The sequence below is a fragment of the Arachis duranensis genome, chromosome 8 (genome assembly GCF_000817695.3).
Source record: "Arachis duranensis cultivar V14167 chromosome 8, aradu.V14167.gnm2.J7QH, whole genome shotgun sequence".
NCBI classification, from domain to species: Eukaryota; Viridiplantae; Streptophyta; class Magnoliopsida; order Fabales; family Fabaceae; genus Arachis; species Arachis duranensis.
The window spans coordinates 16,393,905-16,421,725 of record NC_029779.3 but is presented as its reverse complement, the minus strand read 5'-3'; the positions used below and the strand labels follow the sequence as shown (position 1 = coordinate 16,421,725).

Below are 27,821 nucleotides of genomic sequence, written 5' to 3'. Positions count from 1 at the left end.
AAATCCATACAATATGTGTTTACATGTACTGTGAACATGTCACTGAAAGAGAAGGTTGCCAAATATTTGATATTTGATATTTTTATTAGGTTAGTCATTACTTGTTTTCTGACTGTAAATTTATTTCACAAGTGTAGAGTGTTTGGATATCTATATTTGTATTTGGTTGATAGTGGTTTTTTTTGGGTTCGATTTTTTAAGTTGGACAGAAGAATCGAGTAAAAAGAAGGATAAAAAACAGTGATTAATGTGTTTCTATGCGTTCATTTGAAACATTTGAATAGAAAAGAATAGAAGAATATTTCAGAACAAAAATAAAAATGTAGAAAATATTATCAACATGACCTTGTTTAGTTGCAACGAACAGAGAGATATGAATTCCTTTTGTTGTTGATCGCTAAGAGATAACATGGAGATATTTCTTTGTGTTATTATGTTATTTTCTTTCATTTTTGGTTTATTGTGTTTGGCTGATTCTATTTGCTCCATTTTAATATGTTGAACTCTTTGTTTTAAAATAAAAAAAGATTAGTCATACTTCTTGTAATTTGAAAATGAAAATTTAAATGTAGTTAGTTTAACGTGAAGTTAATAGTTAAATTATTAAATAATTTAACAAAAATAACTACACCCGACCTTTCACCTTATTTGAATTATCTAAATTTTTTCTTTCATTTTTCAGTTGTGTGTATCCATTAATTTTTTTGCTGCATTTGATAGACAATATACAACAATAACCCAACAAAATATAAAAATTTGTATCTGTTGACAAATTTTTTATGATTTAAAAATTATGAAATTTTAAAAAATAATTAAAAGATGAAAATTTAGGTGAAATCGACTTCACGTAAAGTTGATATCTGAGAGCCGTTAGATGAAAATTTAATCAAATTAGTCAAATCATTTAACGGCTCTCAAGTATTAACTTCTGCACCTGAATTTCCAAAGAAAGCCAGTAACATTTTCTTTTTTAACACAGTTATTTTATGGCTTTTCGCATGCAGATTAGCCAATATCCTTGTTCATCATCGTTTATATATTTTCTAAAGGAAAAGTATGTGGAACCAAAAGGGGATCAGCCAAAAGATAAACAAAATAATATTAAATTAATTAATTTAATTTTTAATGTTTGTTATTAATTGCCGTTTTGAATAAAATCTCTATTGACTGATATGTTTTAAATCCCCAATAACCACCCCTGGGATCACGGAACCCTTTCAGCAAGCCCGATCCAAAATTCATTTTTCCTTTGGTCAAATCCGAATCAAACTTTCTCTTCCATTTGGTGGCACAATTCATCGTTACACTAGATATCATTGACGGCGCCGATTTTAAATTAATTAAGTAAACCTAATTAAAACCTATAAAAACCTTCCTCTTTTCTCTCACATTAGCCTATCCACCTCCAACAAACACAAATTCAAAAAATACATAAAAGAACATCCATTTAATATGAAAAAGAAACATTCTGATACTTAGTAGAAGAAACATCCATATATATTAACTCGTAGAGATTTTGAATTCATCCAAAGGTATTTGGCTGGATTTTGGTTGATATGCTTTTGGTTCCTAGTTTTACTCTTTTCTAAATATACTTTTATAAGGGTCAAAATCTTTGGAGAGTATATTTTGATATACCATCCCTTTTGTTCCCGTTAACAAAATAACAGAATCGATTCTTGGACTATCTACCTCATAATAATAATAATAAGACGAGGAAAGAAAAGAATAAAAGAATATAATGTTTGATTGGTCAACGATTAAGATTTTGTCTCTTCTTGTTGGATTTTGGGTTGTGGTATACAGAATGCATCAGTATCAAGATCAAGAGAAGACATGGTTGATCTATTCCTTGGGTGGTATGCAGCGATTCTCTTTCCTTTTCCCTCATAGATTATAGGATCCTCTACTTCATCAGTATTACACTTCTCACCCAATATAATTGTTTTCATCCAGATAGAATCCTCTACCTTCAACTTCCCTTTAATGTTGTCCTTCTCTTTCTCCTTCTCCTCTTTGTGATGATGATGATCCCAATTTTTTGCCACGGACAAAGTCCTCTTCACTTTTATGCTCATGCTGTGAGTCTTTCGTTCTGAGGTGGCCCTTTTGAATTTGTTGGGTGATGGAAATGATGGTGGGTCCTTTGGTTGCTGCAATGCTGGTGGAAGAGGAAGCTCCTTGATTTCTTCTTCTTCTGCTGCTACTTCTATCTTACAATCTTTTGTTTCTGTTATCTGAGATGGGTCATTCAGATCCTGATTTAAGGTTGTAGAGGTTGGATCAAGTGTTTCTAAGGGAACAGAGGCAGATAGAGTGTCTGGTTTTTTTCTTCTAAAGCTAACAAGGCTGCACATAGAGGTGATTATTGCAATGGTGGCTGCTAATCCTGCAAGAACAAATGAGAAATACAAAAATGGATGGTGTATCAATGATGAGAGGTTATCATTAGGGACATTTCTTCCCATGACAAATCAATTTTTCGATTTGTTTCATGGACTTTCTTTCTATGAGGTTAATTGCTTTGGGAAGTCCTATGGGAAAATAGAACTTGGGAATTGAAAACAAAGTACCAGCTGTTTTTCTCATCTTCATTATGTGTCTTTGAATTAATTAACCCCAAATAGATGCTTGGATTTAGGAGATGCAAGGCATGAAAACATAGACATAGTCAAAGCTTATGAAAGCCGTCCATCATTAAATGTTTTCCATTTTCCCCTTTTTGAAAAAAAAAACAATTATATTAGATGTATATTAATTTCGGCAATTAAAATCAGCTACTAGTATAAATATAAATATATATTAAAAACAGGTTAAATTATACATCATGGATTCGACAGGCATTTAAGGGTCTGTCGCTGGCCAATAGGTTGCTGCATACACATGGCATGATTCAAATCTCTGACACTTGCTTAAGCAGACGAGTGAGCTGACCACTCCACCAACCCAAATTGGTTACATAATGGCTAATTTTGATAATGTTTTTTATCTACATAGCATTTTTGAAAAACAATATTGTTCATCTTCTGAAAACCTTGTAGATGCTAAAAATATAAGAGATTTTAGTTTGTTTTGTTTTTGGTAATTTTTTTGGTCGACTGTTTTGGGTAATTTAAGTATTTCTTATTGTCTTCTTTTGATCATTTTCATTGTCTAGTCAAGCCCAGCCCACTTAGATTATTTTTAAATCCAGTTCAGCAAGGCCGATATCTACTTGTTATGAAAATGAAATTAATTTATTACAAAAATGTAATTATTTAGATGTGAATGGACAAGTGCTGGTTAGTTTGGAGCTTATTAACAGGTTCAGCCCAAAAAAATAAAAAAAACTATCTGTTACCGATGTTAGCAAATTTAATATGTGCCATTTGAAAAATTAGAAATGAGTCACTTTACAAAAAAATAAAAAATTAAAATATCATCTTTCCTTCAAATTTAGGAATGAGAAATGAGAAAAATTTTGAGTATTATGATTGGTTTTATGTAAACAAATAAGCGGATAAAATTGCTCATAAAATTGCCTTCCTTCTTATACATCATCATATGTCTCCAAATTAGATATTTCAGAATTCAAAGTGTGTTAACTAGTAATATCTAATGTTGAAAAAGTGAAAATCCGAATGGAGAATAATAATCAGGTTTGAGGCATTACCTCAATATTCAATTGTTCATCAAGTATCCAATTCAAATTTTTGAAGGGCTAATTAGATTTGCAGGAATTTAATATTGAAAAATGAATTTACTTGTGTGCACAGTGCTTATTGCGGAGGCACTACCTGCCAAAAATAAATACTAAAATAAATGATTGCAAAAGTCTAAGAATCGAATATATAAAAATAAAAACATATTCAATTGGAGAATCTTTTTACTAATCATTGGATTTAATGTGTAGACAATCTCAATGTTAAAAAAATTCGCATGATGACTGAACATCTCTTTTTTTCTGGACAAATGACGACATGAATGCATTTAAAATAAAAAATAATAAGATAGATGATGTGTATATTATTTTTTGTGTATACTTTTTAAATAAAAATAAATTATTTGTTTTCATTTATTTTATATTAATTATTTTAATATATATAATAGAACATACAATATTTCTAATATCAATACATATACAGAAATTATTATCCGTTATTACATATACGAATATATATTTAACATCCAATAAAAAAAATTATTATACTATTATAAATAAATTTGATTAATAATTTATTATAAGTTTGATTATTCTATTACGACAAATTTAATTATTTTGATGATTAATTTTTTAAATAAAAAATAAATAAATTAATATATATTCTTCGTTTAAAGATATAATGATATGAGTTCAAAATATTAGAAGTTTAAAATAGGGATGTACATAGTCTGATTCAATTCGAAGTGACCTGAGTTTGACTAAAAAAAACTCTTGGAAGAATATTTCAACCGAATCCAGGCTATAGTTCGGTCACCCGGTCTGAAGATACATATTCCAAAATGGATCAATCTATGGTACAGATTAAAAGCGATACATATTTATAGATTTTCTGCCTAAATGCAAAGGAGTTTGACACGTTGCTACGTTGTTACAGGGCTTGTCTCCCGGTAGATGGCAGCTACTGGCTGAGCCGTTAGCCACTCTTTTTTGGATTGGTATGTGTTGGTGGGTTGTTTGATTTGGAAATTGACAAAAAAAAAAAAGTAGATTGGGTATGTAAGGATGGAGGTCTTTTTTTCCGCTTTGTGAATGGGAGGAGGAAAACAGAGACGCATGTGCTGATGCAACCATGGAGGTCAAAGCCAAAAGGAAGATGCTATCCCCAAATATGGAGCCGTAGGTTTGACGGACAGGGATCAGACACTGAAGTCACACGGCGGTGGAGGTTAAGGGTTGGAAAATGGTTGCAAAAGACGTTGTGGGTTTCCCTCTTATCCGGCGTTGACTCAGTCTGGCGGTGGACGCTTCCGCTGTCGAATTGGTTGGAAGTAACTATTGTTCGAGCTCGGTCGTCGTGGAAGGTATGAATCGGTTGTTTTTTATATGTTGGATTAAATTGTATTCACAAGATTCTCTTCTTGGATGCACACGAAATGGACTGTTAGACAAAACGCGTTCGTTTTAGTTGTCTGTGGTGGTTGTGTCACTCAACCTTAGGGTGTTTTTCCTCTGTGTCAAGCTAGGATGATTTCTACTGACATTTTGATTCCCAGCTTCAGCAGCTGTTGTAAAAGCAGTAACAGCTTTAAGATGAACTAGAACTGTGAAATTAGAATAACTATTAGACCCAGGAGCAGCAGAAACTTTCGGATATGTTTTAATCTCTAATTCTCTAACATAATTGTTCTTGGGAATTAATTAATTAAGCTTCATCAACACCATGCCCAATTGTATTAAAATTTACCTTCACTTAAGAGCAATTGCCTCTTTGAATATTGAGGTCTCTGTATGCTAGTACTACAGTTTGTTGGTTTGTAGATTGCAAAGAATACCTCTTCCTTATTTGTATTTTACTTTGTAGAGTAAGTACTATGTATCATGTAGGGTCTGATTTCTGTGTTAGCCAGAGTAACTCAGTTAAATGCAATTACTACTACATCTGTTTGTAGAGTAAGTATATAAAAGAAGTAGATATGTGACACTTGTTGGAATTGTAATTCTTATTTACTTGTTATAACTTTACTTTTTGGTACTTTGTCATCAAAGTCTACTTTTGTGGTGACAAATTTTATATGTATGTCTTTTTTTTATGAGGAAGTTTATATATATGTTGGATTAGGTCAATATATATAATTATTTTGGTCTATGATTTTAAAATTATATATGAATTTTGCATGAAATATTAGGAAGATTAATGAAAAAAAATTCTTACCAAACTTATGGCTACGCTTAAAAAGGGTGGCTATATCTTAATTTTGGGCTCAACAGGCATGCTTAATAAGTGTGGCCATAACTTGGAAACTGACACGCTTTAAAAGCATACCCATATCCTCATCTATTGGCACGTTTTCTAAGTGTACCCATATATCTTTTTGTATTTATAAATAGCCATGCTTTTGGAGCATAGCCATATGTTTACCCTATTGGCACGTTTAAAAAGTGTAACCATATCTCCCCTTATCGGCACGCTTTTAAAGAGTACCCAAAACATTCTGGGACTCTTTAAAAGCGTGGCGATATGTGCACTTTTCGGTACGCTTCTCAAGCGTAGCTATAGGTTAAGACCTATGGCCACGCTTTTTAAGCGTGACAAGAGTTAGAAGCGTGCCAACAAAAAAAGCGTGCTGATAGATCCACAAAAACATGGCGATAGAGCAACCGGCATGCTCGCGGATGTGATCCTTTCAAAAGCGTGCCGATATCTCAAAAAGCGTGGCGAAAAGCTATCGGCACGCTTTTTTGCACTTTTTGGCACGGTTTAAAAGTGTGGCAGAAAACTTATTTTTTTGTAGTGCTCATTTGGCAGAGGTGTGATGAGGGTAGTTCCACCGGTGTTTCGGAAGGCTGAAGGAAGCAGGATATGAATGGTTAAGTTAGAATTTGATTTTAAAACTTTAAAACCTTAGATTATATACCCTAGATCTGGTTTAGCTTATTCTTTAAGTTTAAATCTGAATGTTCGAGTTCTAAGGTTCCTCTGGCTTTTCTGGGACCTTATATATTATTTATGTGGGCACCATGATCATGCTGAGAACCTCAAATTCTCATTCTATATATATGTTATCATTTTTCATATGCATATATATATATGTATATGTATACTTTGGCCGGCCTTTGCTTCGTAAGTCGGGCCTGGAGCTTGTTATTTGTATCTTTGGAACGCTAATCTTATATATACATTATCTTATCCGCTCGATCTTACCTACCCTTCCACATTTATCCGATCGTGAGTGTTGCGCTGTTCTGTTTGTATTTCATTTAATTTTTCTTTAAGGCTCCTTGTTAATTCCCTTGTTCAATATATCTATATATGTATTTTCCTTTTAGAGGTCGTAATGCCTCACCCCCTTTGATTTACGCCCTAGGCGTAAAGTTTTGTGTGGTATGGTGTTACATTTTGGCCAAAAAAATATTATACAAATTCACGCAAAATTCGACAGTGATCAATGAATTTTTTGTGTGGTCGTGGAAAGAGATCGGCGACGATGAATCGGTGGTGAATGGTGGAGAGGGTGGGGCTGACGACAAGAGACAAAGAAAAAGGGGAGAGAAGGGAGGTTGATGATGTTGTAAAAAAGGGGGAAGGATTCCCAAATTCGAATAAAAGTGAATTTTACTGTTACATTTACCGGCAGAAAAATCTAACGGTAGTGATTAGGTCATGACCAAAACGATGTGCTTCATTTAATAGTGTCTTATTGTTGGATTTTTTTGTCGGTAAAATATGCTCCCATTAATTCTTTTTTCATGTCACTAGTTTCTATTGCATGACAAATTTAGTATTACAACTGTTGAAAAATCCACCAATAATGACAACAATTTTTTATGCTAAATATGCCGATAAAACCGATGGTAATCATCACTTTTCTTGTAGTGAATAGTAATATTAAAAATAACAATAAAAGTATTGTACTTATTTTTAAGAAATTAAAGCAAATTATATCCAAATCAGAACATCCGAAGAATGTGTCATGAAACGACTTATTCTAAAAGGTTAAATAGATATAGAAGAGGGTATATGAATGATTATATATATCTCTAATACGTCCCACATGCAAGAGTTTTTATAGATTTGCATAAATTTTTTATAATTTTTTTTATTTTTGCCTTTTGTCAAAATTCTTTTTCTCTTTAATGTCTAACAAGAATCGAATTTCAGACCTTTCGGTCATTAAAGTTCTTGAACCATGTCAAGAAATAACTTCTCCTAAAAACATAAGCAAATAGGAGATAATTGAAGGTGAGAATTGAAGTTTTGTAAATTCTATAGTGCTTATGAGTTGGTGCCTAATTTTTCTCAAATTTACTTTTTATTAACAAATTTTAAATTTTTAAAAATTGTCTACTTTTAAACTTTTTAAATTAAATATAATTTTTTATTTTTTAATAATTTAGACATAACTTTTTAGGTATCATAACAATCACCTCAAAATTTTTTAGAGTTAATTAAAATCTTCACAACCTTTGATCTTCAAATAGCAAAACTTATAGGCAAGATAAAAGAAAAACCTTTATAAATATTTTGTTTGCACGTTTCTTTCACATTGGTTTATTTTATTTTTTTGAATTTTCCCCTTCAATTCAAATGAACATGTATATATATCTTTTTAGCTTACCCCTTCAATAATTCGAGCAATGAATAGTGTTATTTAACTCTTCGCGTGTCCAATAAGCTAAAATAAAACATTATAAATCAGAGAGAACCCCTGATCGAGTTAACCAATAATAATAAAAGAACAAGCTAGGCAACATGTTGGTGAAGGTAATTGTTTTCTTTTTCCTCATGATTATGGGATGTTTAGTAAATATTATTGATGCTGGTCGCTCCCAAAAGCAGCTTAATCCAAAGATGATCACCACAACACCAATGTTCAATAATGATGCTACAAATCATTACCCTCTATCACAAGATGAGTTTCTTTGCAAGTGTTTAGATATGGGTCGTTCCTGCCATTCATCTTGCGAAAGTTGTGATTGTTTGGAGCCAGATAATGGTCAACTTGTGAATAATATGTGCATGTGTGATGATTTGCATAAATATTCTTGCCCCCAATCTTGTAAAACCTGTTTTTGTTCCCCTGATCTGTAGTGTCCTTGTATAAACGCACGTACAATACAATTGTAATTTACTTACGTATATGCTAAGCTAGAATTTTAAATAATGGTGTTATATATATGCTATCCAAGTGTACGTATGTATTGTTTAATTTTCATCACTTACGTTGTCTTTTAATTTCTATAATAATACGAATAACATATCATATCATTTTAGTTCTCTTTTGTTGTAGTTGTATGTTATTCGAGATTTCAAGGGCTGATAGATATTTAAATTGTATAATTAAATATAGACACAAATGATAATGCTAATATATATGATTAATGTTACACCATCAATGACCAATAAAATTAATTATTTTTTGTTAATATTTAACTAATGTAAAAATTCTAAATTCTATGATAATAATAGAGAGGCAATAACTAAAGTTAATTTATTCAACTTAATATTTATAATTTTGCGACTACGTTATCATCCCATCTGAACTCAAAATAAATGTTACCCATGTCTCATTATGATTCGCAGCACTGAACAAATAATAATTTATGTGGACGTTATTGTGTTATCATCCCATATGAACTCAAAATAAGTATTACCGGTGTCTCATTATGATTCGCAGCACTGTACAAATATTCCTTTACGAGGACATTATTGTATGAACAGGACGAAGCAAAGCCAACGTCTATGAGAAAGAACACATACAAAAATGTATCCCATACACGACACCACTCACAGCGACTGCTGAGTCAGTATCCGTAACCGTGTGGAGTAATGAGTAATATGGGGATTCTAAGTGAAAAGTTCGATAAGAATATCGTGTGCAACAGAATTCGCAGAAGCGTGTTACATGGTAGAAGGCATCCGAATATAATGAATTTATTATCGTAGGACTTAATTAATCGTGCTTCATACGGCTGATTGGGTAAAATAAAAAACTGTGTTTAAAATAAATCAACAACTAGTGTAAAGTTGGTTACAAGTAAGAGTGTCACTTCGATCGAAATCTTATTACGAAACAATAATCATTTCCTACATCCAATACATGTTCAGCACTTCATATGCAGATAGCCTTCAATTGAGCACCCAGATATGGCCTATGAATTCCTCCCACCAGTTGTTCATCTGTGGGCGACGGATAATTCCGTTCCACGCAGTCCCTCTTTCGTAACACATCCTGCATCACCCGATGGACTCCAACTCTTTTACAGGGCCAGTATTATCTAACAAACTGGCACCTCGGCAAGCGGAGCGACATCGATCAACCGACGACCTGTGTAGTTTGGAGACAGTATTACATGGTTAGACTCACAATCAGTAAGTAACAACTACAGAAAAATGGAAATAACCCGGTGAATGGCAACCTAGAAATGTCAACATAAATACATTATTTACTGAACGCAACCGTACAAACTGTCTTCCAGCACTCATTTTGTCGTTATATTGCGTGCGGATGACATCGTCATCCTAACTCCTAACCAACACATATTGTAAACTACAGAGCCAACAAGACCTCGAAATTTAATGCATGTCCCCCCATACACATATAAACTTGCTACAATATAGAGCATAAACTTCTATGATGAACCATCCGAGTCCAAGCATTACCCATATGATGTTCCGGATTTAATTTCAGAAAGGTATGATCCCGTATAGCCTCAATTTGTACCGAAGAAACATTTAACCTAAATCCTTCCACCTGACATGACGCAAACACATGTCACCCCAGCTAGATTTGGAATGATGAACCGAATAACCACCTAACAAGTTGTTTATGCAGAGGATTTAGGTAATTGCACAGATGAGACACGCATGTAATATGATGGTCTTAACAATTCAGCTGCATACCTGTGGAAGAGGCTGTGCAGCCAGCGTACCATTAAGAACAGTCCGTATGCATCCACCAATTGTGATGGTGTCTGGGCACTGAGTTAGCATACAAACATATTTAAACCTCGGATCTACCGTAAACAATGTAAGACGCATCAACCATGGACCGGAACACCGTTAGGAAAAGTTGAAGACAAACAAATATGCCTATGCACATTTCTTACCTAGCCACTGGGTAAGCCTGCGGGAAAATGAACTTGTTGACTTCGCAGACACCCGATCTACGTCACCCCCCTTTGAAAGTATCGATCACACTGCAATAGTGCATCTGTAACGCTGCACGGGCTACTAATTGTACGCAATTTGGTAGTATTCGTGTTCACCTTCTGCCTTAACCAAACTTGTGTACCCAACCTCATCTTCTTCCCTGTCCGCCTCCTCTTCATGGATGGAGATGAAAATGTGTTAATTTAATCATTATCTATTCCTTGCGTGGAAATTTGTATTTAACAAGTACTTCACGAAAACGTGTGTAAGGGCTAGCATCCGTGTAAAATTGAAGCATTCCCGTTACTCTTGAAAATGATAAATTTCTCCGGAAGAAAGACCAAAGAATATTGTCGAGCTCACTTATCGATGTCAGTTGTCAAACTTTAATTGAGAGCATGTAGCCGACTTTTGAAGACTTTTCTTTTTTAGAAAGTTGGGAAGGACTATCAAATCTAATATCGTTGGAGCTACCAACTGGTGATGGAATAAAAGTGAAAACGAGCAACAAAGAAGATAGTGTTTGGTTGAATGAATGTTGGTACAGGGTTCCTGAATTCTTAGGATTAAAGCATGGATATTTTGTGGTTTTTAAGTATAATGCTGAATCCAATTTCGAATTCATGGTGATCCGGTTGAGTGCTTCAGAGATTGATTACTCAAGTTTGAGAAGTTTTCATAACTACCACCCACATATGATTCGGAAAATCATTTCTCACATGCTGGTAGTCATGATGGAAATTTATCAAACTAGAATAATCAATCATCGAGTCACTCGAATGAATCACAACGAATTTAATCTAGATTTACCACTACACAAAAAAATAACAAAATACCCATCCTTAACCCCAAGAAGTCAACAAATCTATACCAACCTTCATTCAAATAAACACTAACATCTATATTGTTGCTCAGTTTTACCTTTTTTCCATCACCGGCTAGTACCTCCAACGATATCGGGTTTAACAGTCTTTTACAATTTGAATTTCAGACTTCAATTCAGGCTACTTGTTGTTATCGGCGACACCCACTAAATTAATTATTACCGGCCACGAAGGACGATAACATAAAAAACTATTACACTGAATTCCCTCAAGAAATTGTTCGACATTATATTTTCAACGGGAATGATTCAAACTCATAGCAGGATCTGGGTCATTATGTCAATCTCTATCAAGTCACTATTAAATAAAATGCCATATGAAAATAAATATTCACATTGGTAATAACGTCATACGCAACTATCATTATAGTAATACGAACCGTCTCAAGAGGAGTGGGACCATGGAAGAAGGCGTTGTGCCAAAAACCAGCGGTCTGCAACTCGACGCTAACCTGCTCTTAGCATCGTTTCTCTGGGGGTGCTCACCAAACCTCGCGCTACGTATGAATAACACAGCAGGATGCGGTAGCAGTAGTGGCGCCTGAAAAGCTAGACCCAAAAACATTCCTTCGGTTAGTTATAACAGTCACATTTATCCAAAAAACAGACTAATCAACCTTCACTGAAGACACACAAGAGGCACAGTTATCCAGTAATCTGGCCCGCTAGTAACTTTGTTACGATTTTAACTTGGAAAAATAAAAAATCAGGTTCTTATAACGCCAATTCATCTTGACACCGACAGAAACAGGAACATAATGACAAGACTAAGAACAAAGTTCAAACTACACTAATCCTACCCAGTGTATAATTAGCACAAATAACGGAATTAACTGTCATGGTGTTTCGTTACAACAGTTGTCAGCATACGATACTCCAACTATAACAGACAATCACTTACAGCATACCTGATGAACATGAAGACAAAACCCAAGCCGAATAACACTCATCATTCACAAAGACCTCTTCACTACTTTGTCTAACTTTCATCAGCAGCTTTGTTGGTTGCAGGAGGTTCGGGATCTGAGTTGCTTGACTGAATAGCTGGTGCATCAGAAGTCTCATACACATCATTTTCAAATTCATCCCAACCTGAATCTTCCACCTGTCATGTTAATGCGAATGTTAATACAATTCGACTGAAGTAGAATTTTCTACTAAATAAAACACGTCAATGGCTAAAAGGACTTACATCTCTTACACCAGCTCCATCTTAAGTTGGAAGACTGCTGTTTTCAAGTCTCGCTTCCATAGCCCATTAGTTTCCACCTTTTTTCGGCCTTCAAGTGCCACGGAAAGCAACAACTCAACAATTTGTATTCACACAAATCACACAGCCTGTTTCCGGTGAAAACTGTCACTACAACGTCAACCATCAACATGACAACGGCAACCCCATGGTTGCCAATTTCAACAACCAACATGTATGTTGCACGACAATACTCCACCCAACAACAAAAGTACTAACATTAAAGGTTAGAGATAATACTATACTTTGGAAACAATTGGAAAACGAGCCCTTCCACGAACCCAACGAATCCCACTGACTTATTTCTCGGATTCAACATTGCTTCATCAACATAATCTGAAATCCCAAATAGACACGGCAGCTATAAAACACTGAATACAACATTCATCAAGGAAATTATATACATTAACAGCCATGCTGCAACAAGATAATATCATATGCACAACCGAATATAATGACTTTGCAGTTTAATCGATGATCCAACAACAACTTACCATCATATGCACAACCTAATATATCTGATTTACCAACAAAACAACGGATCCTGTGACAGGAAACAAGGGATCGACGACCCTGGGACTAATTGTGTTGAGTGGTGGAATTAGCATTTTTGTCATTTGAACCTGTAACCACAACCTTCTTGGCTCAACCGCTGTTGTGCTTTTCGGTGTATGGTTCGGTCGAAAGAATCCTACTGGATTTGACACCCAGCCAGCCGAACCCAATCCCCATCTCCTCGTCCTGTTACGATGAAGCTACCGCACAACGTATCCGCCATCGATCACTGCCGCCACTCAACCATCGCAGCTCTTACCTCCGGCTCGTGATGAGGTATGGCGTCAAGATTTGATTCCTTAACCTTAACCCCGAACAGGTGTCTCCACCAGCGACATCCGAGCACCAAGATCCTCTGGAGATGTTGAGGCGATGTCGCCAAGCTGCGCCGCCTCGAAGACCCGATCGAGATGTCAACCACCACATCACCTTGACCCTGCTCTGATCCGATGCATCGGGGAAAGAGAAGGACATGTCGTCCTTTAGGTTTATATTTGTGTTTCTCTCAATAGACGGACATAAACCTAACAACCAGTAGCAGAGTTGACGATGATCAGCCGTATTTAGAACCCTATCTTGGTGTTGGATACAGTGGTGTTGGATGTGGATCTCTTCTTATCGCAATAGCATAAGCATGTTGTACTTGTGGTTCTTTTCTTCCAGATCCTTCTCTTCTTTGCTATGCTTTGGACCTGCAGAAAAAAAGAACATGACCCCATTACAAAATGAAGAAGCCTACACCAAGCATTAGCCCAAATATGTTAAACAAGTCCAGCACTGAAGACCAAAACCAAAAAAAGAAATCAAAGGTCCAACCCACCTACCAGACATTGGCTCCACATGGCTTTATTCCATGAGCTGGCTACCCCTTCAACAACCATGGCAGGCAAGCTTGCAGGGCTCTGCCAAGCCTGTTCCCTGCATCCACCATCCTCGACACTTGTTAGCCTCTCCTTCAATCTGTATGCCTCAATCTGTACCATATAATTGTCCTTCCAAAATTAATGTTTTGTGTTTAGAAAATATAAGACTTTAGACTAATGTATAGTATTTTGTGTTATTTGTGTGTGACTTAAATATTTGGTGTTCTTATTAGAGCATCTTCAATTGAGTATTTTTAGAGTATTACTTTTGATAATTTCAAGAAGTAAATTGATTTAGTGCTTGTTTGGGCGCCATTAAATCGATAAAAAAATACCTTTTTTAACGAAAAATGATTTTTTATTTATTTTTTAGTGTGTTTGCCAAATTTCTAATAGTAAAAGTAAAAACATTAGAAAAATTAAAAAAAACGTCTTTTTTGAGAAATTACAATTTACATTTGTTTTTAAAAGATTTTTTTCCTTAAAAAAAGATATTTTTCACATAATAAATGATCAAAAAAGTATTTTTATCTTATTTTACTCAAACATAATTAATAGATAAAAAGATCTTTTTATATGACACATCCAAATATAAAATCACTTTTACTTTTGTAAAAGACCTTTTTCGAGAATGACGTCCAAACAAGCCCTTAGAATTAAAATCTGTATTGGAGTTGATTTATGAAATAAAACCGGTATCACCTTAGAGATACAATATCACCTTGATGGAGAATCAATAAAATTTTGCCACTCGTATAATTATGTTGATGAAATAATTTATAATAACATAAAATTCTAATCGGACTAATACTAAGCATTGGAGGAATAAATTTCACTTTTAGTTTTAAATTACTATTTATAACATATGGTCCCATAAAAATTCTTGTAGGACCTAAAATAAAATAAAATTAGAACTAGTATTGAAGATGCTCTTAGTATTGATTCGTGATTATGCTTTAATTTTAGAATTTGGTTAGTACTTATTATATTTTTCTAAGTGAATTTTATCATATAAAATAATTTTTGGAGATTTAGAAATTCTCTCATATTAGCATTCAAGAAGATAATACATTTTGTCTAGAACTTGTATTTTCTAACTAATATTATATAATATTAATTATAAATTAATCCATTTATTTTTAATAAAAATTATGAAACTATAAAAGAGATACAAAGATATATGAAATTATGATTCATAAAGAGATTCAAGTTTAACATTGACTACTAGCTTCTTCGTAATCAATAACAAGTAAATTTTTATCTCTTTTTACAAATTATTATTAAAGATTCGATTTTTATCTGATATAATTGTGGCCCAAATGTGTATAAATTTCATCGAGTCTAAGATTGGATTAGAGTCTAAAAAATACTTTCGTCACATATTTAGAGTCGGGTCTGAAAAGAAATACATCTTCATGCAATAAAGAGCGAATTTCGATAAAAAATGTTTCAAGAGACTATTGCTGTTGCAAAGCTGAAGACTCTTGCTGAATTTCGTGACAAGGAAAAAGGTCGGATGAAAATTGGAGAACTTAGACAAACTCGGCGTCTAAAGAAGGGAAGCATTAACAAAGATAATGATAAAGCTCGGGATGCTAAAAAACATTTTCGACTTACACCTCGATATGACTCTTACACATAGTTCAACATTAAGCGAGAAGAAATTATTAAAGAAATTTTAAATGTTAAGCTTATCAAACTTCTATGGAAGGCAGGTACTTATCAAGATATGAAAAATGTAGACAAGACAAGATATTGTGTTTTTCATCAGAAATATAGTCATCCTACTGATGAATGCATGGTGGCCAAGAATTTACTGGAGCGACTAGCTCGACAGGATCATTTGGAATAGGTACATTGATGGTCACATTCAAAAAAGAACAGGGCATTCTACCAGCTATTCCTCTGCAAGACAATATTCAAAAGATAAAGATAAAAGTGTCATTAATCAACCTACTAAACCACGAGGTGTGATTAATTGTATCTTTGGAGGATTTGTTAGTAGCAGCATCATTAATTCTGCACATAAGGGTACATACCGAACTATGTTCTCTATAGAAGGAGCAGGTAGTTCTGTACACCTCAGGTTAATATTCTAAAAATGGAAGACAAACCTTCCTTTTTAGCATTTTTCTTTTTTCATATGAGCTTGAAGGCTTGCTGTTGTTATCTTTGGGTATTTTTCACCTGCAAAATAAGCAAAACCAAAACTACAATCATTAAATTTGCAAATCAAGCTTATGAACAGCAAACACATGGTATTAATATCATAACACCTCACTTAAATAACGAATAATAGCACTTTTATTTTCTATTTATGGAAGCAACTCAGAAATAGACAATAATTTTTTTCAATCTTTTCAACCAAAAAGTCCAAATTCTTTCCATCCAACTTTGAAATAAACTCCAGACTCAGTGTTTAATACGGCTTAGAACACCAAAATAGGAGAAATCTTTTACTGAGATTCTCTTCCATATAAAAGGAAAAGTATTTCTTTAGGGTACTCACTTTCAAATATATCTCCTTGAAATCCTTAAAAGAGGATTTATACAACTTGAATACCGTCCAACTTAAAAAACTATTCAAATTTACCCATACTCCTTTTTAAACACCTTTTACTTGAAATATGAAAAGATGACTGTAATTGAGAGCCCATCTCCAAAAAATTCATCAAAATCTCAAAGCATCTTTAAAATGCCCACTCAGTAGGATAAAGTTGGGAGGGAGAATAGTTCAATTGTAGCAATACGGTACACTCAAAGTCTGAAAAAGATAATTTTACCATCAACTCATGCAGAACACAATTATACATATAGAAAAACTTAAAATCTTGCCTACTGTGATATATACGATCGTCATTACCACATGAAAGCAACTCAACTTTAACCTGCAAAGTGCAAACCCCTCTCATAGTCCTAGTCAAATCCAGTCTCGCTACAGTCTCTTTATCAACGAATAGTGAATTTCGCTTTTTTACATCCTCATCTACCCAGAAATATGACTCCATTTCCTCACCTTTATCACTATAATTTTTTTATTTACCCATTTTCTTTTAATACTAAAACCACACACATGCAAACAAAAAGAAAGAGAAAAGTGTGATTCTAACTTCTACTACTTATATTTTTTTTATGAACCAAAGCTTTTAATTCACAATCTTTGATATTCTTATATTTAATCTCTACAATTTACAAAACTCCCAATGTTAAAGATAACTTTATCATTTTTTAACAAAAACTGTACATATTTCTCAAAACATCATCAAAGATGTTATTATCAATTATTTTAAATTAACGGTGGAGATCTTTTTGGAAGAAGGAAATGTAAAAGTCATATTTCCAACCGTCACAATAAATGCAACACTTCAATAACTTTATTTATTTTTAATAAAGTAAGTTGAGTTTGGAAGCTCCACATCTACATCAACATAGTTATAATCCAAAAATTTTTAAAAGTTCAATCTGCTTTATTAAAACGTTAGATCAAGTTTGGATGATATATTTGTTATAAAGTTATAACTCGAACTAGCATGTAGTTCAACAGAATATACATTATAACTCGGCCATAGTAATTGATATGTTACTTAATCATTTAACTAAACACATTGATTCACTATTAATATGTTTGTAATCTCTAAACGGTAATAAACATACTTTACTTATAAAATAGCAAAGATACAAGCAAAACATATATGAGAAAAAAATTCATCTTTTACCTTATCTAAAATATTTTACTTTTATATACTGGCTTGAGCATCGAAGTATCTTGTGCAAATATCCACTTTTCTTATTCCAAAATGACCGAAGTACAGCACATCATATTTGAAATCTTTTGAAAGAGATTATTGTAAGAACGAGCTATAACTATTCGATTTGAATATTATTCACCTGTAGAACAAATTACATTATGCTAAAAAATCTTGCTAACTTGGGGTTTCATATAGGTACTTCACAACTGCCACTCAAAGATTGGATATAAAAATCATTGCAGGCATTTGGGCCACATCATCCAACCGAATTTTCTCATTTTTATTTCAAATAATTTCAGAATACATATAAATATACATAAATATGTGATAATTAATTTAGTAACATTTTTAATTTAAATGAGGTATTTTATTCTAATATTCCTAAAAAAATAAATAGCAAAAACTAATTTATTGTAAATAAATATTAAAGAATCATCAAAATTTATTATTTTCGATTATTAATTAGTTATTAATATTAAAAAATATGAATTAAAATATATTATTAAATTAATAGACTAAAAATAATAACAAAAAATAATAAATTCTAATATCCTTATAATATTTCTCTATTTTGTATATCCATTTGATGTGCTATTTATAAACATCAGTACTTGTATTACATCTAAAATTTTTTATTACGTGTTTCGTGTACAAATCTCAAGATATGTCATCTCATTATAAAATAATTTTTTTTGTTTTGTTTTTTATACCTTACTAATATATGTACTTGTGTCTTGACGAGATAATATATAAAAATATATAAAATGTTTTTTTTATCTTTTTAAAGGAAAATATGCATAGTAATTTTTGTTATAAAAATTTTATAAAGTTTATTAAATTTAAAGTTTAACTATTTTTAATATTAAAAATAATAAAATTAATGAGTAATAATATTATTTGTTTTCAAAGTATGCTAGCAATTACTCATTAATAGTAATATATAGTATGCAATTAAATTAAAATATTTATATTAGAATATTATCTTTTCAAATATTTCTGTTTAAATAATATTAGTGGTTAAATTTGTAGATATTTTTTTATAATTTATGAGTAAAATTTTTAAGATTTAACTACTCTATTAGTCATTATAATTTTACTAAATTTATAATTAGGTTCTTATAATTTTTTTCTTTTAATTGGATCCCTACACAAATTTTAATTTTGTAATTAGATCTTTTTTATGTCAAAAACGTTAAAAAAATAATAGAATATTCCTTCCAAAAAAATATGTGATCAAAGATCTAATTAGGTTTCTAATTGTTGATACTTTTAATTTACAGAAAAATATTTTGTTAACTCTAATATTTTTTACACTGCTAAAGACCTAATTACAAAATTAAAAATACTGTAAAAACTCAGTTGAAAGGGAAAAAAAGTATAAAGACTTAATTACAAATTTGGTAAAACTATAAAAACTAATAGAATAATTAAACTAATTTTCAAACCATTTTATTCTTATATTAAAATTGATTTGAACAAGTACAAACTAATATAAGATAAAATTTATAATTGAATTACCTTCTTTATTATCATAGAAAAATAAACTATTATAAAAAATTATTTTTGTTAAAATCTACCTAGACCAAAAAATTAATGCAAATTAAAACAAAATTAATTCATTTATTTTAGTCAAATTATATAATTAATATAAGGGTTAAGTACGATTTTGGTCTCTAAAGTATAAGCCGAAAATTTTTTTCATCCGCATCCTTTTTTTCATACAAAATCTTCGCTAAGGTTTAACTTTGTTTTACAATCGTCGTTTTTATTTAAATCTTATATTTGTGACTAAAATACCCCTAAATAAAAAATTATAAAATAAAATAAAAAGGAAAAAAACAGAAAGAGAACGATGAGAGGGAGAAAGAGAATCGGAGGGGGGAAGAAGGGGGAAGGGAAGGTGGCGACGCTGCTTGTGATGGAGAGGACGGACGTCGACGCTAGCAGATTGGCGAGGAAAGACGTCTGTCGCATCGCCATTTTGCTCCTCCTCGCAAGCTCGCCACGTCGCTGTTCTGCTCCTCCTCCTTGCTAGCTCACCGCGTCGTCGTGCTCCTCTTCCTCCTCGCATGTCACCACTACTCTGCTCCTCGCCGCTGCTTTGCATCCGCGCCGCTGCTTTGAGAGAGGCGTTGATGGAATTTGAGAACGATGCTGATGCCGCTGTTCCTCGCCAGTCATCGCTTCTCCTCGCCTGTCACTATTCCTCCCTAGGATTCCAATTCTACTTCTAATTTATTGATTTTGTTAACTACATTGTTGACTCTACTTCTGTTTCTTTGGTTAATTACATTGTTGATTTGTTGATTTTATTAATTACATTGATTCTGATTTTATTTTGATTTCATTATTGTTCTACTTCTGTTTCTTCTAATTTTGAATAGAGAAGGAAAATGGGAAAAGGAAATGAGAATGCTTAGAGTAAATGGTATTGAAAATTTCTTTCTTTATTGTTATTCTTTGGAGTTGAGAGAGATGGTGATGGTTTCTCTTTTCTTCTTCTCTTCTGCCGTTGCCACTAGTTGAAATGAATTGTTTTTGTTCTTTTCTTTTTTTTCTGGTTTATTGTTGTTGTTCATGATTCTGTGACGACAAAAAAGAAAAAGAAGAAGAGATATTGCTGTGACGGAGAAGAAAAAAAAGAATAAAAAATGAATATGTTGGTGAAGAAAGAGAATGATATTTTAGTTTGAAGGACAGTTTTAAAACTTAACCTTAAGGACGATTTTGTATGTAAAAAAAAGTTGGGGACGAAAAAAATTTTCGACTTATAACTTAGGGATTAAAATTATACTTAACCCTTAATATAACTAATTAGTTATAATTAATATGGTTAAATAAAATATTAAATAATTTAATATTTATTTTAATCAAATTAAATAAATAATTAATTATAATATTTTTAAAAATTATTAATTAAAACATATAAAACAAAAAATTAATATAAATTAAAATATAATTAATTTATTTATTTCAGTCAAATTAAATAATAAATATACTTAATTAATTATTATTAATATAATGAAATAAAATATTAAATAATTTAATATTTATCTTAATCAAATTAAATAAATAAAATACCTTTAAATATATAGTATATAAATTAAGTTTTTTGGTGTCTCTATATAAATTAAGTTATTAATTAAAAAATTGATTTTAATAATAAATAATAGATATTGAGCTACAGCATAGGTTACGGCATCCGCATCCCTAAATTGGACACGTACTACACATAGCAAAAGTTTTTATAGGTGGAAGATCCATACCCTTTCAATGTCCATGCCCAGGTTGGGCACCTGCTTCTTTACGTAATCTTTATTTTATTATTATTATTAGGCAATAAAGCACATCCATATTTTCTATTCACCAATATGCAACCAACAACCACAAAACGTCACTACTAGCTGAAACAAGATAACATTAAATTTATAGAAACATGCATTATAGTAAGAGTTTTTATCATTATCAAAATTTAATATTAAAATTTTTATTTGACTTCTTTTAATTAAGTATTAATAGATTTTAAGTCACTAGGAAACACATTGCCGTTGATTTAATTAATAAGAAGTATCAATAAATTTATATTCTTAGATATGAGTAAATTAATTCTTTCATTTTCGCATATTTAAATGTTAAATTTTTTTAATAAATAAATTTATTAGTATTCTAAATTTTTATAAGTAAAAGTAATAATATTTTTATTTTAGACTTTGTTAGGTAGACAATAGTTTTTATGAATAATGTAAATAATAGATTCTAAAATTGGCCCAATAAAGTAAAAACATACTACACCCCTAAATTATCCATCTAAATCTTAATATTAGGATAACCATTCACACGTGAGTTGAACATCCGATATATCAATTATTCACATTGTTTAGTATTTTCATTGTCTATCTATACTTTTTCATTTATTTTTTATAAATACAAAATTAATTTGTTTATCTATGAATAAATTTGTTGAACTTTTATAAATAAAAATGATAATTTACTCTTTGGAAACCCAAATAATAGAATTTAATGTAAATAATCATTGTGGGGAGCGTGAGGCACTCATGCACTAAGAAGAAGAAGGGGGCAAGTCTGGTTCGTCCACTTGAAATATAAAGAAATATATTATAAGTTAGTGTAATTGAATAAAGCTAATGTATTGATTATTGAATGGCGGGGTCGCATAGATTAAGCCAAATAAATTCAAACAAATGGACAATAGCTAAACGTAGAAAACACCTATTCAAAATTTCATTACGGAAAGAAAGACATTGTTCTGCATGGGTCTTTAACATAAAGCAAATCAAAGTTTAGTGGACGCTTAACAAATTTAGTGCTTCAGATATTCAATTGATCTCACAAGTCGCAACTTCGATTAAGTATACTATCATATTATTTGAAATTTGTTCTGTTAAAAAATTAATTCGGTTTGTGTACATAAATAATTAAATTATATTATTTTAAAAAATAAAAACTAATATTTAAATTAGTCTTTAAAATTATATTTGCACTTTAATATAATCCTAAGTTTAAATTTAATTAATTTGGTTCTCTAACTTGGTATTAGTGTGACTCGCGTTAGTCTCGAATCCTGTTTTTATCGCAAAACTATTAACTACGTACTGAAATAGACTAACACTGTTACACTGGACTTTTTAATTGTGATAATTGAAACTTTTTAATTCAATTTATTTCTTAAAAAAATTTTAAAACTCTTAAGTGAAACTAGGATTAGAATTTTCAAGACTTCTTAAAAAATAAATTGAGATAAAAATTTTAATTAACACATTATTAGATACCGTTAGAGAATTTAATGTGGTCGCTTTCATCTCATTTTAACAGGCCATTAATTATTTTATAATAAAAATAAGGTTAAGGACTAACGTAAAATACAAATGTTAAATTTTAGACTAAATTGAATAAATCAAAATCTTAGATATTTTAGAGATTAAGTTGAATATTAACTCAAAAAACAATAATCTTATATATACACGCACCGAATTAATTATCAAATTAATTATTTGTATAAAATATATATTAAAATATAAAATATTTAATAAAAAAATATAAAACAAATATATAATAATTAATTTAGTAATTATTTTTATGTGCAATAACATTTAAAAAATAAATAAATTCTGGACCAAAAAAATTGGAATATTTGAGGGCTATAAATGGGTATGGGGCATGTATAGAGCCGACAAAAAGAAAGACGTAGGATTAGAAGGAAATAGAAGATGAGTGTCTCACTATCATCGCTTTCTCCTATAGGATCAACGCATTTATTTTGATTGCTCTTAAATTTGTTATTAAACTAAACCATTATAATCTTAATCTACTCTTTTATTATATTCCTCCTTATTTTCGTTTTCGTTCGTTCCTCCAATGGTTTTGGGCTTCAAACTTTGAATTTGAAAAAACCACGAAGAAAGTATCGATTTTGAATGGAGGAAGGGTACCCCACAAGCAAGTTTAAGACGGTGTGTGTCTTCTGCGGCAGCAACTCCGGCAACCGTGAAGTCTTCAGCGACGCTGCGATTCAATTAGGCAATGAACTGGTACACCATTTTCTCTTATTCTATTCCCCAATGTGGCAACTTCTCTGTTTTCCATTCTTTTCTGTTTATGCATACCTTGTGTTTGTCGTTTGGAAACCGTTGTATTCTTTCAATGCTGATATGCAGCAAAGAGCACTTTTTTTCTTTTATGCTATTTTGGGGTAGGTTTGTAGTCACATGTCTGTTTTTCTTTATATAAGCTAACAACTTTGTATAGATGCATTTATTGCTCTGCACGGGAACAGTGGTATGTATAAACTTGTTGCTAGTTGCTAACTTTACATGTATTTGATGTGAATTAAATCATTAATTACAGGTTAAGCGGAATATAGACTTGGTGTATGGTGGGGGCAGTGTTGGATTAATGGGCTTAATATCTCAGAGGGTGTATGATGGAGGATGCCATGTTCTAGGGTATGCCTAAAAGAACTTCCTTTTGTAGTGTTTGCTATTGCTTCTTTAGTTGTGTAGTTTCACTGATATGTTCTCACATTGTCTCATACACAGGATCATTCCAAAAGCTCTAATGCCTCTTGAGGTATTTGTTTTATTTTTCTGTCCATATACATTTACTTAATCAAGTTTAATACTTGTTTATTTCCTTGGGATTTTTATGGTGATTATTTGATTGCCATTTATTAAAGCTAAGCCTTTTCCAAAGACTTAGTTTAGGAATTTCTCTTCTTGCTTTGTGGCAGGACTGGTGAAATTTGGTGGGTTGTGATAATTGTTAGTTTCTTTGTAAGTTGTTGTTGGTTAATTTGACAGATATCAGGTGAAACAGTGGGTGAAGTAAGAATTGTTTCTGATATGCATGAGCGTAAAGCTGCAATGTCTCAAGAAGCTGATGCATTTGTTGCTCTCCCTGGTAGCTAGTTACCTTAACCTCTATAAGTCTTTTGAAAAATAATTGATGGTTATATGTATTATTGTTTGTGAATGCTACTAGAGGTGTTAAATATGCTTAAACTTGCTTTATTTTTTTGGTGTTTTGGATTATCTTACTAACTACTTAGGAGGATATGGAACCATGGAAGAGCTGTTGGAAATGATAACTTGGGCCCAACTTGGGATTCATAAAAAACCGGTGAGTTATCTTTATTTTTTGTACACAGCTAGCCTATTGTTTTCCACTGTATAGTATAAAAAATCCTTAGTGTATTAATCAAATTTTTAACTTGATATCTTCACAGGTTGGTCTACTGAATGTTGATGGTTACTATAACTGTTTGCTTGCACTATTTGACAATGGTGTTAAAGAAGGATTCATTAAGCCGGGTGCGCGAAATATAGTTGTTTCTGCTCCATCAGCCAAAGAACTTATGATGAAGATGGAGGTGTAACTTCAACTTGCCAATTTTCAAAGGATGCATTAGATATGTATACATGCAAATTTGCATTCAAATTTTTTAAATGATGTCTTTTAAATCAAGAAAAAAAAAGGGCTTAAGAATCTGACTCATCTTTGTTGTTTGGTATATCATATTAGGACATGATAATAATTTGCAGTCAATTTGGTTTTGTTTTGTTGAAGTGTTGTCATTCAATGCCTAAATAAAGCATTCACATATGACTCTTAGCATATATTCTCATGCATTGTCAAAAAAAATAAAAGACTGTACCATATTTGTTGATTGGGACATGGCTTCTTTTTCTTCCCCAAACACTTTGCCGTGTGTTTGTTGTCAATTTGGACTTTGATGCTCTTGTGTTGGCACTTTCAAACATGAGTAATAGGCTTATTGGACATTTGGGTTTTTCAGAATCTCCAAATGAGTTCAGTGTATTTTTTTTAAAAAAAAAAGAAAAGAAAAATTAGGACATTAGAAATGTTCAATATATATTGCTAACTCCCTCCTCTCTTTTTTTTTTTCCTTTTTCAGCAATATACTCCTTCACATGAGCATGTTGCCCCTCATGAGAGCTGGGAGATGAAGCAATTAGGTAATTATCCAGGACAAGAAAACTCAGAGTGAAAGGTTTAATCATTGTTATTAATGATGGAAACTGTAAAGGGTTTTTCTCCAAAATTGATTTGTGATGTGATTCTTCATCATTTAAGGTGTATACAACAGATGGGGCCATAAATATTGCTATGTTACTATATGCACTAATTTGGTTTCTCTTCTGGAGTGCTAGTATGTGTCTGCTTTTGCACCTTTGCATCATTTACATATTGAATGGTCAATGGAATTATGAATCACTACTGTGACATAGTCTTATCTGATTTTTTACCTCACTCATTAAAGGCAAAAGTACTTTAAAATTGAAAGAGATGATAAGCATTTCTTGAGCAGAATGTCACTTGTGCGATGCAGGGTGGCTCCACTATGTAGTGCCTTAATTAGACAAGATAGTTGAATTGAGGACAGCCTAGACTTTTTATTCCAACCTTCACACTTTTATAATTTCATTTCAGGTGCCATCAAAGGGGAATTTAAAGCTTATTCTCTTTTTTCCTTTTTTTTAACTAATTTAGTTCAAGTGTCATTTCAAGGGTGAATGCCTTTCAAAAATTTTAATTTAAAACTTTAGGATAATTCTAAATTACGTAATAAATTATTTTTCTACCCTTTCCCCCTACTGATCTAAACACATACATGGTGTGGGTGTGACAGGATATGGGACCATTGTGCAATCAATCCTCTATCTAATATATCATGAACAAATCATACTAAGTGTATTTCAAAAATTAATTACTAAATTAACTAAATGTATAGATTATATACAACAAAGTATTATTCTACTATATAGAATCGGCTATACGAATCAAACTGACGTTATTAAGTCTTATCATGTATTATATCTACAATAAGATTATTAATAAATAAATTTTTTTTATCACATCGTATATGATATTTTTAGGTTTTTTTTATCATTTGTCATCTTTTTACTTTTTATCTCATCTACTTTCTTAACGAGATGTATAAACCACCTGAGATGAGATTCTACTATCTCTTTAACAATATACATTACTCTCACTTCTCTCTTATATTTTCATTCCTTATTTTATTTATATGTGAATGGGCTCATCTATTTTAGCATCCTCGTCTTTGCTATACTTATGTTTATGCTATTGCTAACCCTTTGTCGTCTAACATTCTGTTTCATACAACATAATCGGTCTAATAGCATGGGATAAGATTTTTCTTTAAGTTTTTACGGTACTTTTTGTCACATATAAAATTAGACGCATTCTACTATTTTGACTAGTTTACTTGTATCCAACGTTTTACATTCTCTTCAATTTCTCCATTATTATTTATAGATTACATGTTTAAATAAAAAATATATATTAAAAATAAATTAAATAATACAAATTTTTACAAATACATAATAGCTTATTTGTTTGGTGATTTTTTTTTTGGTATATGCATAAACAATTTTGGGATGAGCATGTTTGAGAATTGAGAGGGGTAACTGCATGCATGGGAGATGGATTCTCAAGGTTACGGTTGTTTCCATCTGATCAGTAGTCATTCCATAACAATTACTTGGCTCCTCCACCGTTGTCTTTTCCAGGTCCCAAGGGGTAATAATAATAAAACAATATTCTATGACCAAGAAAATTGATTATTTTTTGTTAAGAAAAACTTTTCAACTAAATTTATAGTTATCAATTTTTAAGTTATTGGACCAACTTGATTGATCTTAGTTATCAAATAACTTAATCATGCAGCATCACCGATATATTAATATTTACTATTTAGCCAATTCTAAATACTAAAAATTAAATTCTAAATTTTAAATTTGGGTAAAGTACTAAATTGGTTTCCTACGTTTGGACGTAATTCTGTTTTAGTTCTTAAGGTTTAAAATGTCCTATTTGAATTCAAAAAAATTTCATTTAGCTTTAATGTAGTCCACCGTGAGGTCAAAGTTAAATAATTAACGAAATATCCTACATAACAACAGTATAAGAACAAGATCGATAATCTGGAGAACAAGTACAAGTTTTAGAGGCACAATATCAATCGTGGATGTATCAATATATTTATTTATCATTCTCTTTAGTTTTATAGAAAATATTTCATTTAAATTGCAAAAAAAATGATAAATAAATGTATTGATGCATCCACGGTTGATTTTGTACCTCTAAAACTTGTGCTTGTTCTCCATATTGTCAACCTTGTCCTTGTACTGCTGCTATATAGGGCATTCCGTTATTTATATAACTTTG

At 31.6% G+C, this 27,821-nt stretch overlaps 1 protein-coding gene across 1 annotated transcript; it reads left to right on the top strand.

Moving 5' to 3' along the window:
- The first annotated feature begins 23,326 nt into the window (after positions 1 to 23,326).
- Positions 23,327 to 25,769, top strand: LOC107461236 (cytokinin riboside 5'-monophosphate phosphoribohydrolase LOG8). Its single transcript, XM_016079717.3, has 7 exons — positions 23,327 to 23,641; positions 23,958 to 24,055; positions 24,149 to 24,179; positions 24,410 to 24,509; positions 24,658 to 24,728; positions 24,835 to 24,978; positions 25,525 to 25,769. Exons 1-7 carry the CDS (start codon positions 23,528 to 23,530, stop codon positions 25,615 to 25,617), a joined length of 651 nt encoding a protein of 216 aa, XP_015935203.1. The 5' UTR covers positions 23,327 to 23,527; the 3' UTR covers positions 25,618 to 25,769.
- Positions 25,770 to 27,821: the final 2,052 nt, after the last annotated feature.